Source organism: Siniperca chuatsi, linkage group LG20 (genome assembly GCF_020085105.1).
Source record: "Siniperca chuatsi isolate FFG_IHB_CAS linkage group LG20, ASM2008510v1, whole genome shotgun sequence".
Taxonomy (NCBI): Eukaryota; Metazoa; Chordata; class Actinopteri; order Centrarchiformes; family Sinipercidae; genus Siniperca; species Siniperca chuatsi.
The window spans coordinates 12,395,154-12,408,180 of NC_058061.1; the positions used below are offsets into that span (position 1 = coordinate 12,395,154).

The window sequence follows — 13,027 nt, forward strand, 5'->3', positions numbered from 1 at the left end:
CACCTTGGGGCCTCCCCCCCCAACCCCCCCCATTCTCTTTCTCTCTCAAGGGATTTTACGCTTATATGCTTTTTTTTTTCTTTTCATGTCTGTAGCACTGAGTCAAGACAACTTATTTTGTAAGCAGCAGTCTGATAAGAAATAGACCAATCAAAAAAAATAGCAGCGTGCTTTATTTGGGAGCTCGAGATAATTCCTTTTCATGACAAAAATCTGAGACTGTTCTCTTGTTCTTTTCTCCTGTCTGTCCCGCATTTGTAATCCTGCGCCTTGCAGAACGAATCCGCTGGACTGGTGCCTTCCTATTGAGACGCAAGAAGCATAGACACAAGCTTGCATCAGAGCGCAACAACACCCGCTTCTGTCATTAAAACAAACAAGACAGAAAAACTAGAAAAATTAGAAACACTTAATATTGCCTGTTAAATCCGGGGTTAACAAATCGTGGAGGAAGTTGCATGTGCTGGAGTGATAGTACTCGACCGGGACAGAAGGAATGGGATACCCGGGCAGAGCAGTGAGAGGATGGAGAGGGTGGAAAGGATGGACGCTCCTGGTTTGGGTCGCCGCTGTCAGCTTGGTTTTCGCAGACGGACGGAGAGTGAAGCAGCCCAGATGCCCCGCTGGATGTACCTGCACCAAAGATAATGCCCTATGTGAGAATGTCCGATCCGTGCCTCACACTTTCCCATCCGACGTGGTTTCACTGTAAGTGGTCCTGCATCTGAATAGACCCTTGATTTTATTGTGCCATTTAAAATACTGATTTGTCAGGAAAGCTTATGGAAAGACTCTGTCTCTGCCTTTCAATATACACCAGGTCTCATCTTTATTATACTTTCAGATAAATACCCCTTTAATATATGTTCTCCATCCATTCAGATCTTTTGTCAAGTCTGGATTTAATGAAATCACAGGAGGAAGCTTTGTTCACACGCCTGCCCTGCAACTGCTGTGAGTATATCTATCTATCTATCTATGTAAATCAATTTTCAGTGTTCAAACAATGAGGCAGGAGCTCGCCAGGGGACTTACATCGAGGCAGATTTTAAAGGGGGATTCTCTATAATGGTGTCAGGATTATGCAATAGACCACATGGCTACAGCGAATAACAGCAGGGGTTGGGGAGAGAGGAGCAATGTGTGTGTTTGCTGGGAAGATATAGAGATGCAGAGATAAATAATGAACATGTTCTTTTTTTCCCCAAAGATTGCTAAAAACAGTAAAATCATAATTACACACATAATTATGGAGTTTATTTTACTATTTCTTTTACATATCACATCCATTATTACACATCTTGGAAGGAGTCTTTTGAGCAATTTGTTATTGCAAATCTGCAAATTAACAGCAATGTCAGGCTACAGACATACTTAGATACTAGATAACACTTGTTTCAGTTTATTGCACAAAACAGCACGCTGTCACCAAGTATCATTTTTTCCAAGCAAAACACTTTTCTTGGCATATGATCAGATGACACTAAATCAGTCTGGATGTGATGTCAGAGAAGCAGGCTTGTGACCAGAAGGAGGGTAAATTTAACTGGGTAAAGTGAATGAGTGGCATTATTTACTGCCAAGGTGACCTGGACTATCTTAACCTCCATTAGAGTACTACATAATCAATGCGGCTTCTCTATGCCATGCAGTGGGGGTGTAAAGGGTCACTGTCACTGGTTTTCTGAGTGTGCAGTAAGAAAAAGACATGAAGACATGAAGACATCATCACAAAATTAGATTTCCAGCATTTTGACATCTTGGAATTAAAAGGTCTTGGTCTCTTTTTTAAGAGACATTTTGGGATTGAAATGGTAGATATTTTCAAATATGAATAAGATTTAACTTATTTTGAGGATAGATTCAACCAAAAGTGATCTAACTTTCCCCCTGGATTTACAGTGCTTTAAAGTAAAACCCTATAATTTTTCATAATAAGATACAGTACGGTGCACAATAAATTATTGCTAGTCACCATTCTTACATTACTGGTTTAAAGGGTGACTCAGAAACATGTGGGAGGAGGCACCCATTTCTCTCTTTCATTAATTTCATGAAAACCATGTAGGAGTTATCTGCCATTTGTCTGTTGTATTCATTTCATTCATTCTTTAACCACAGGCTGTGGGCAGAAATGTTGAATGAGTCTGCTGTCTGTTACAGTAACTCTCACTTACTATCTTTCCATCTGCTTTGTACTTACAGTTACTGATGTTAGTGGCAATAGGCAATAATAAATCACAACATTTATCCCAATATGATTAAATGAGTTAAAGATACACTGCCAGGTTTTGTTATAGTACCAAACAGCACCTCCAAATCTTAACATTTCCTCCCAGCTGACTGTTGATGTTTTGAAGTTCAACCCAGTCCACCTTTGAGTTATGAAACACAAACAGTTTGGGGTTTAGGAACACTGTGGGAACTATAATAAAATCTAAGATTGTACTGTAGCTTTAAATTATATTAATTATTAATAAATTTACTGGTTTTTCTCCACAGATTGTTCACAGCAAATTCATTTGACTTAATTGATGAGGATGCGTTCCTGGGTTTACCCCATCTTGAATATCTGTAAGTATTTATCTTTAATTTATAAATGGTTGATATATACATCTGTGTGGTGAAGGGTCATGAAATACACAAACTGTCTCCCAATTGTATACTCTCTGTATTGTACTAATAGGAACTGATGCAAGGCATACACCAATGAACATCAATCAAACACACTTCCAATTTCAAATTTGAAATTTGTTACTGTGGTAACCAGCAAAAATGCTTTCCTAAAGATTTATTACCTTCTAGTTTTTGTTTTTCATTTTGGCTGTTGAGCGTCCATCAACTCCACACAAAAAAATCAAGCAATATTGGCATGCATGCTGGCATTTTAAAGGCCCACACATGTGTTTTCACTGACTTCATGTAATGCCCAGCCTGACTCCACCCAACATCAACCAGAGCAGAAGTCTAATTAGCTTCAGTAGAGTAATTGAAAACACTTGTTTGGTTGTGCAGAGCCTTTAAAGTATAATTCATTTTGACATTTTCTCTGATACGAACGTACTGGATACTTGTATAGTATACAGTGTAATATGTAATTAGGACAGAGCTCAGGTTTTCTACACAACCCTGCATAACTGCTGTCAACCTCTCACAACTGCAAAGGGACGTGCATACGTATGTGAGAGTTAAAGGATTTTAGTTTTTAGTGTCACAATATATTTAATATTTGTGTGGGGATTACTTACATAGTGGTAATCTATCTTAATCTATCAAAATGCTAATGAAATATGTCTCATTCACAGATTTATTGAAAATAACAAAATTGCATCGATATCCCCATATGCTTTCCGGGGCCTGAAAGCACTGATACATCTGTAAGTATTTTGGTTCTGTGGCAGCCATGTTGGAAAACAGTTTTTAATTTGTCTCTGCTTCCTTTCTTCCTTTCTCTCCAGTTTTTAAAATGTATTACTTTATCTTCATCCCTAATCATTAATAATCTGCACAGCCGCTTTCACATTCTCTGTTTAAGTAATTTCTCTGTGGGAGAGATAATGGGATATTAGTGTTCAAGGTATTCTAACATCCCGTGTATCAACTTCCTGTTTTCTCTCTGTATCACTTTGTCACTGTCTGAAATGCAAAGGTAAGCAGAAGTGCTGCTGCCAGTGGTGATGTCCAAGGTTACTGGCTGAAGGTGTCAGCTGGATCAGGTTGCTGAAGGGCAGATCTGGATGTTACATTGCCTTAGTGGACCAGCAGAGTTGTTGTTCTTACACTTTTGCCATAAAAAGATTTTATGACTTTAACTGTCATATAGCTTTTACTTTTCTTAATATGTAGTTATTGGTATTGATATTGGAAATTAATGTAAAAACAACTTTTACATACAAAAAAAGAATGAATTGCTAAGTTCACTAATGTGACCACTAACTGTCAGCAGTGCTACTGTATCTTCTGTGGACTGCTGTGGGGTCTATTGTGAGTGTGATAAGTATTGCATAGTATATACTGTATCTGTGTTTACGGTATTTAGGAAATACTGTTCACAGAAATGATAATGAAATATAATATCTTGATACAGGAAACAGCCAGACAACAGTTTATAACTGCAAAGCTTGCCAAAACTAAAGATAGGTGAGAACATGAGTGACCTGTAGGTCAAGACTAAATATAATTGTACTGTAACCTTAAACCAAGTGACCTATAATCTTTCCTAACACATTTTGAGTTTAGGCTGTGCAGTGTAGCAAAATTATTGCATACTTGTGTTTCTCATCATGTGTGACTTGATGTAAGAATGGATGGGTGATTTTTAACTCTCCCCATCATATTTTCAAATTTAGGAAATTGTGTACTGTAGAGGAAATAACTCAAATATGATAGGTTTATCACTTAACAGCATTTATTCATGCAAGCTTTAGGTGAGAGAACATAATCAGGGAATCAGGAAGGACACCATCATAATTTACACAGAATGTAATATCGATACCATAAGTAACCAAAGAGTTTCCACAGGGGCCATGTTCTGTTTGATTGTTGTCTAGTCGCAGAGCTGCAACTTTACTATCAATTGGAAGGAAGAGTTACAATGGGGAATCTTGTTAATAGACCAGCCCATAGTGCTCTTTTCCTGTTCCATGGATACTTTGACTTTTTTTTAGAGGAAAGTAAACAAACCTCTATACCATCACATACAATAAATTATTAAAGGGTACAGGCAGCGGTCCTGCTGGAATCCTGTCCACGCTGCTCTATCCCCATCTGTTTGGAGAGTGCAGTCTTGCACAAATTCCAAGTAAAATGGCCTCTCTCCCTGGAAAACCGACTCTCAAATAAATAATTTAGCCTTCATGAATAACGCTGACAGTTCATTTCATTCACATCTCTTTCTGGTTTGGAGTTTAGTCCCTCGCTCACAAACGCAATGTCTCTATAGGGCCAATTTCGGTTGGTTGGTTTTAACTGGCAGGCAAAGATATCATCGACTTGACAGCTTTGGAAAAGGGTAACACTGTTAGGGTAACATGTTGGTTAAAAACATAAGAGTAATACTGCTTTTCAGTATGACCAAAATTGGCATCTACATCACTATGTAATGAATAAGCCTGGTGTATAAAAAAACAGTCACCCTTTTCTAACAAGTGATATTCCCTCCCTGTACTCAATGTAATTGCTCTTCCTTAATTAATTAATCACTAATGATTTTATTCCCTTCTATTTCACCACTTAGCCTTTTGTCCCATTAATATTGTGAGGGTACTGAGATTCTGACTTGTGTGTCACGTAGAGTAAAGCAGGTAAAATGGGGAACACAAGGGATTGGACCCAAATGCAGACACTGAGGCAGAACAGGTGAAGTTCAATGGTATAATTTAATAGAGTCTATCACCAAAAGGCTTACAGAGTGGTGAAGAGGCAGGCAAAGATCAAAACCAGTGAAGGCAGTCTAAATGTAGCAAACAAATATAAAAGGGAGCAGGCAAAAAGCAAAAAGTCCAAGAAACATGGTAAATATAAAAATGAACACAAGAAACACTGGAGAAGAGCTGGAACACTTGACACAGACTGACGAAGTGAACTGGCTCAGAACAAAGGAAGCACACAGACTTATTAAATACACTCAGGAGAGGGGAGAAAACGAGTCACAGGTGAAACTAATCAGGGCAGGACAAACAATCGAAACTGGCAGGAAAAGCAAACAAAGAGAGAAAGTAAAATTACACAAGACACATGAAGTAGAACACTTATAAAATGAAACAGGAAATAACAAAACTAACCCCAAAACCACAACATTATGCCTCCTTCACATTTGGTTGCTTGTAATTTTGTTGGTATGAGAATTTGTTTATTCTACTCTTGCTCAAGTCAAGCTGGCAAACAGAACAAATGAAGTCTATAATACAGTGTAATATCTATTACGTGTACAAAGACAGTCTACCTCTAATTCAATCACTGTGTGTATTATTTTTTTCTCTTTGTTGATTAGGAGTCTGGCTTACAACAACCTTGAGACACTGCCCAAAGATGTCTTCAAGGGCATGGATGCTTTGACCAAAGTGTGAGTTCAGTCTTTCAGTTCAGTGCTTTGTTGAGACACAGAATAGTTAGTTAATTAATCAATTTTCTGATTGATCGATTGCCATTTCTGTGGATTTATGTGTGTGTAAGGTTAAAGTTAATATATGAACTAACTCTGGGTTGATTGTGATTGACGATATAGTTTGCTTGATTGGTATTTATTCTGAAATGGTAACGATAGAACTCAAATGTAATATTTTTGGTACTCATTCATTGGGGAGGGGAGGGAAAGGATTCATGGCAAATGTTGAGCAAAATCTTCCTTTGTCTTCCTCCCTCTTTTCTTAAATTGTGGGATTAAATAGAGTAATATTATGAGTTCATAGTAGTAAAAAGGAAAGGAGAGGAATTCCCCCACTAAACAAAGGATGCAAAAGTAAGAAGCCAAGGAAAAAAAATAGAGCACACTGAGGAGGAAAAGAAGTAGGAAGAAAGAGAGTAAGAAAATAACAGATTGTAGAAGAAGCTATTCCCTGCTACAAATTCCCTGAAAGAGAAAAATAGGATAAAATTTAAAGGAGAGAAGAGAAAAGCTCTGGTTAGGATGCCAGAATGTCGGGGTAAATGGTAAACAAGTCAATTACATAGACAAGAATTGGATCCTGGCTGCCACAATCAGCCAGAATAATGCAGGCTACAGTGTGTGGTTCAATGCACACATCCAAGGTCAACAGCATTCAGACTGAGAGTGGGTGATGAGCAGAGACTACTCAGGAGATAAGACACTTGTTGTTGTGGCTTTCCTGGCTCGAAGCCAAAGTGCAGCCAAGAAGTGGAGAGACAGACAGCAGAACAGTAAGCAGAAACTGAACAGGGACTGAAAATTAAAAACAAAAACAAAACCTATGTTTAAAATACATGTTTCAAGAGTAAATATTAACAATATTATGTTTTAACAAGTACATGTATCTGTTAACTGATGTGATCCATCCATGCATGTAGGGATCTGCGGGGCAACAACCTGATATGCGACTGCAAGCTTAAGTGGTTGGTGGAGTGGATGCACCACACCAATGCCACCCTGGACCAGATCTACTGCAGCGGCCCACCCATTCACCAGGGGAAGAAGCTCAATGACCTGCTGCCACACTCTTTTGACTGTATCACAGCAGGTATCATCTTCCTGTCATAGAAGCATTATACTAACAATAGCTCTGTCAGTTAACTGCCTCACCCTTCTCACACTCTTGTTTCCTTCCTGTTCTTATCAACGAGCTGAAATAGCTGAAAAGCAAAATATTAAAGATTCTTTAAAGATAGACAGAATTCATTGTCATGTCATACTTTTCAGAGTTCGCCTCCTATCAGTCGCTGAAGTTTGAGTCCATTTCAGTGGAGGCCTTCACCTTTGGTAAAGATCAGTATGTTGTGTTTGCCCAACCGTTTGCTGGTACATGCAGCTTCCTGGAATGGGATCACGTTGAGATGACCTTCAGAACCTACGACACCATTGAAAGTGAGTTCATAAACAAGTAAAGAGCAACATCGATGTTGTGGGGGAATCCTGTGTAAATGTTTACATCTCAAACAGCAATGTGTAATTGTTGTTGCTGGTGGAAATTTTTTTAGGTAGGTCTGTGCCACATCCAATCAATTTCAGCAAACATCCCAATATGATTTAAAGCAAAAAAGTGAATGTATCAAAAAGGAATTCCTACTTCGCAGTTCAATATTAATATAAGAGGCAGCAAGTGTGGGTACTCGTCCATGAGGCGTTGGAAGGTGGCCAGGGCCCAGGGCATCAGATAGGCATCTCGTTGTAAAATCCTTCAGCTGCTGCACATAGATGAAGGGCCGATCAGTGGACCCCAGCCTTGCGTTCCTGGTGATATTCCATGGAGAAGTGGCGGTGATATTCCGTGGAGAAGCCCAACCAGTCCAGCACCAACCAGGTCCAGCACACTACTATTATAAAATAAAGGGGAGAACATAATTAGTCAACAAGACACAGCTGTGACAATTAGCTCTCCCTGACACTGCTCACCTGAGCCACTCCCCCACCTCTCCCTCTGCAGCTGACAGCTAACCATGCCCACCCCCACAGTAATGAACTCAATAAACTGCTGTTGGATGTTACTGCTAGCATTGATGTAGCTTAGCACAAGCACCAGCTGGAAGTGGGTGGAAAGGTCAGTCATCTGCTTGAATGGCGATACAATCAGTGCACTTCACTTCCTCCAGAATGTAATCCTTTAGCACTGACAGTATGCAGTCCAACAGCTTGTTTTGTACCGTCTTTGACGTGCCTTTAAAAACAGTAATGTGGAGTTAACTTAGCTGTCTTAGGTGCTCTTCAATGTCTAGGGAGGCAACAAAATCCACCAATCCCCTGAAAATGCATGATTGCGAGGTCAGGTTGATCCCAGATCAACCTGCCCTTTTCGGATTAGTTTTGAGGACGCTGATTGGCTAAATTTTACGTCATACGTTCATATCTTTGGCTAAACTGCTACTCAGACCCGCCTCCTGTGGGCGATTACTCCATCGTCTCAGACAGGCGGATGGGACGTGTAGGAAAAGCATATATGTTGCGCAGATGATCATATTGTACACATATTACTGGGTGTACTCTATATTTCAAACACACAAATAGGAGATACAAAACAAATGCTACTAGACTTTATATTACTCTAGTATAGATGATTATCTGTCCAGTCTTAATAATGTTTTTGTCTTGTGTTTTTTTTGTACAGGCACCTCCACTGTGGTCTGCAAGCCCATGGTGATTGACAACCACCTCTTTATCATCGTGGCCCAGTTGTTTGGGGGCTCGCACATTTACAAACGTGACACCTCCGCCAACAAGTTCATCAAGATCCAGGACATAGACATCCTGAAGATTCGCAAACCTAACGACATTGAGACGTTCATGATCGATGGAGAGTCTTTCTTTGTCATCGCTGATAGCTCTAAGGTTGGCTACTTTTGCTTTTCCAACAGTCTAAAGCACTTGAATTGATCAGGGAATTTAAAAAAAAAAACATTTTATGGCATCTAATTACATTATATTATGCGGGTGTTTCTGTCATTGTGTCCAGCCCCTGTATGCATACTGCTCCTCTAAACTACTCTTCCCATCATGTAAGCTATTCCGCAGCATGCCCGTTTGCATCTGCTCCTGCTGATTACCCTGGCGTTGCCAAATGTTCACATATGCTCTCACATATTTTTGGGGACACTCAGGCGCGCGCGCACACACACACACACACACTCATCTTTGGCCCTGTACAAATTTACAATTTGCTTGTAAATTTTTAATAATATAATTTTGTTCTGTTTTTGTAGATCACTTAGTTACAATTTGATTTGTTACAGTAAAATATGTTTTGAATAAAGCTGACTTGAGCTGACATTTTGTACATGTTCCTCTCGTAGGCCGGCTCCACAACAGTGTACAAATGGAACGGCAATGGCTTCTACTCCCACCAGTCACTCCACCCGTGGTACCGGGACACAGATGTAGAATATTTGGAGATCTCCAACAAACCCCACCTGATCTTGTCCAGCAGCTCCCAGAGGCCTGTTGTCTACCAGTGGAACCGAAGCCAGAAACAGTTTGACCGCAGGACTGACATACCAGAGATGGAGGACGTCTTCTCCATCAAACACTTTCGAGTCAAAGGTGAGAGCTGCAGCTTGAACAGCAGTGTACACACAGGGTTTATTTTTGCACTGCCTAAAAAGACATTGTGCACACTGCAAGCAATTTTTAACCATATAGTATCACAGTATCAGCTGCTGTGAGTTTGTCCTTGGAGCAGGATACTGCATATACAGTACATGTACTCTCTTTTTGTCAAATTCAGCGAATATATCCTCACGGTCCAATAGCTGTCCGTTCAGTGTGCACGCTGAAAAAAACTCTGGTGTTTGTACACAGCCCTGGCTCTGTAAATGGGAAACAAACAAAGTGGCCCCAAAGTTCTATATCATGGTATTTGTCATGGTATTGGATTTCTCCAGAATCGCATACCCGACCTTTAATGGTAAGCTTAAGATAGTCTGGGGTGTGTCATATGATTAACAGTGCACTTTGATCCAGGGTCAACATTTTATTTGATGCAGTTAATTTAATAAAAGCATTCATGACTCACACTCTTAGGTGTAATTTATTACACTTAAGTTCCTCATTACTCGGCATGTCATAGGCATTCATTTTGAAGGTGATAAAAGGTAAAGTCACTGTCCACTGCCATAAAACCTGCCCATAAATCATTACTGTATAATATTCTCTGTATTTTCTGTTTCTAAAGGGACAGCTCATCTGTTAGTGACTCTTTGCTAAGTAGCTATTGATAACAAGCTATAACTTATTTTGGAATTACATAAACTGTTTTTGTGAGCTTTTCTATTTCAGATCCAGATTTAGTAGCTAAGTGTGTAGACTAAACAGACTGTTGAATCTTTGTCCTTTTCAAAGGTGAGCTGTTTATATGCTTGACAAGATTCATCGGGGACTCCAAGGTGATGCGCTGGGACGGTGCCATGTTCAAGGAGGCCCAGACATTTCCTTCCCGTGGCTCTATGGTGTTCCAGCCTGTCTCCATCGGCAACTGGCAGTATGCCATCTTGGGCAGCGATTATTCACTGACGCAGGTCTACCAATGGGACACCCAGAGGGGCCAGTTTGTCCCATCTCAGGAGCTGAATATCCAGGCGCCTCGTTCATTTTCTCTGGTTTCCATTGATGACCGGGTGTTCCTGCTCGCATCCAGCTTCAAGGGAAAAACCCAGATATATGAGCACCTCATGATCGATTTGAGTAATTAAACCCCTCGTCAGTTTAGGACAAATTATGCACACTACCATTCAAATGCTTTCTTCTATGATTTTGTTGAACTTGTCAGTCCCGTTAGAATCCACCAGCAATTCCCACCTAAGTTTAAACAAAAGGAAGTTTTAAGCAGAAGCTCAAACTATCTAAAGACTAAACACAAATCAGGACCTTTAGGGCAGATTAGGTTGAGATGAAGTGCTTGAAATTCTTACATTGGTTATGATCATTGAGTTTATTTTGACAGGTCTGAAATGGTTATTTCCATGACACTGACAATATATTCTACACAGCCCCTGATGCCTATGTTTGGCATCCTGCTGCAACTACTTCATTTTGAGAAACTCCTTGTATTTTCATCAAGATTCCTTACTATTTGGTAATGCCTTATTCTCCATTTAAAAAACTTAATTCCACTCCAAGTGCGAACTGACTATCTTGGAAAAACAAGCTATCAAATCACTGCTTCTGATGGCAGGTGTCTGGCATTAGAGACATACAGTATATGTCTCTGCAACTCCATACATTGTTTTATTCCTATTGCAGGAATTTGATAGGAAGGATTTGAGTTTGGTAGTGCTAATTATCATGCAAATAGGGAAATATTATTGAGGGACAGAGGCAAAATGTGTTCAGATAGAAGTGTACAGTTTTTCTAGAAAAATTACAGGCACAAGAGACAAATTTTCTTTAATTTACATCTTCTTTAATTTAACAAACCACTTCAGGAAAATTGACTTCAGAGCAAAATAACATTACAAGACATTATTCAGCTTGGAATGTAAGCTACTGTGAGGTATGTTGACGTTGTTTACAAGCAATGGGGTTGTCTATGTAGGTCTCTGTCGCATAAGAGAGACTTTTTCAAATTGGAATCTAATCCAAGTTTAATGACAACGCAACAGCAGCACTGTAGTTAGCGGTGTTATTTTGGTACTATAAGACCAGAGCTGGAAAATAATACTAGTTTCCAACCAAACGCAGGTAAAAATTGGACTACTTACAAAGAGTTATGTCCATTCTTCTAGCGCAATTTGGCAGCTAGTCCACCTGTGTTCCATCAGTCTTTTGTAGTTACTTTACACTTAAAGAAGTGACCCTAATGTATGGAATGAAGTATCCACTAAACACTGTGAGAAATTGAGATAAAAAACTTCTTTGTCCTGTCTACTCTATGACCGTCAGTTAAGCAAGACTGTATGCATGATACAGACACTCACAGTGTTGATTCCTGATGAATGACTCGCTAGAAGCGTCCCACTGTGCCACCTGGCCCTCCCACTTTCACTGCACTCTTGCCCCTTTTCTCCCTCATTGACAAAACCATTGTTGTGTTTACTCCACAACTAAAAAGCCAACCACTGTGCAGCACCTAGTACCTGTGCTTTCACAAGGTCCTCTTATTCTGACACAAAGGAAACAGAAGTCTGATAACAATTAACCACTTCACTGACAACAATTTGCCAAATATAATGTTTACGTTTTTACAAGACTGTGTAAAGTAATTTATATGATGTTGCTTTTGTATGTATGAGGGGACCACACTCAATGTTTTATTTTTCATCGATATAGAATTTAGTGTAGATGTAAAATTAAAAAAAGCAAGGACCACCTCCTTAAATGCGGTGTAACATGCTACTTCTGCAAAACAGTATAGGCTTACTTGTGTCAGTCTCATCTAGTTAGGTAAGGGTAGAGGATATTAGCCATTCCTTTGTCATCTTGCTCATTGTATTTTATGTACAGTAGTAATAAAATACTAAAATGCTAAATCAGAGATATAATTCTTTTATTGTTGCTGTTGATTCGGCATTAAAATTATGTTTTATTTCTCACACTGTAAATCTGGATTGATGTCAATTATCATTCAATCAGTGAGTCTACATTATAGTCTTCATTATCATTTTATGATCAATTTCTTGATGTTTTTTCTTGGCTTTATGAACTTTTCTTTTTGAGTAGATAGTTGAACTGATTTTTACAGTTCAGTGCACTGAATCAGTCAGTGTACTGTGGGCACCCCACTGTGGTGGTTAATAGAAAGGGTTTAACTATGACCTCTTGGTGAATCAATTATGGGTCAAAAATTCAGCAGTATGAACAAAAACATCAGTCACTTTCAGCAAATACGTTGACGACCCAAGACAATTCCAGATAAACCATACATGA

The 13,027-nt window shown here is 39.3% G+C and overlaps 1 protein-coding gene across 1 annotated transcript; it reads left to right on the top strand.

Moving 5' to 3' along the window:
• The first annotated feature begins 66 nt into the window (after positions 1-66).
• On the top strand, positions 67-12,630 carry lgi1b (leucine-rich, glioma inactivated 1b). The gene is made up of 10 exons (XM_044178799.1): positions 67-708; positions 883-954; positions 2,503-2,574; positions 3,306-3,377; positions 5,993-6,064; positions 7,027-7,196; positions 7,376-7,540; positions 8,778-8,998; positions 9,460-9,706; positions 10,505-12,630. The coding sequence occupies exons 1-10, from the start codon at positions 497-499 to the stop codon at positions 10,852-10,854; spliced, it is 1,653 nt and encodes a 550-aa protein (XP_044034734.1). The 5' UTR covers positions 67-496; the 3' UTR covers positions 10,855-12,630.
• The last annotated feature ends 397 nt before the right edge of the window (positions 12,631-13,027 follow it).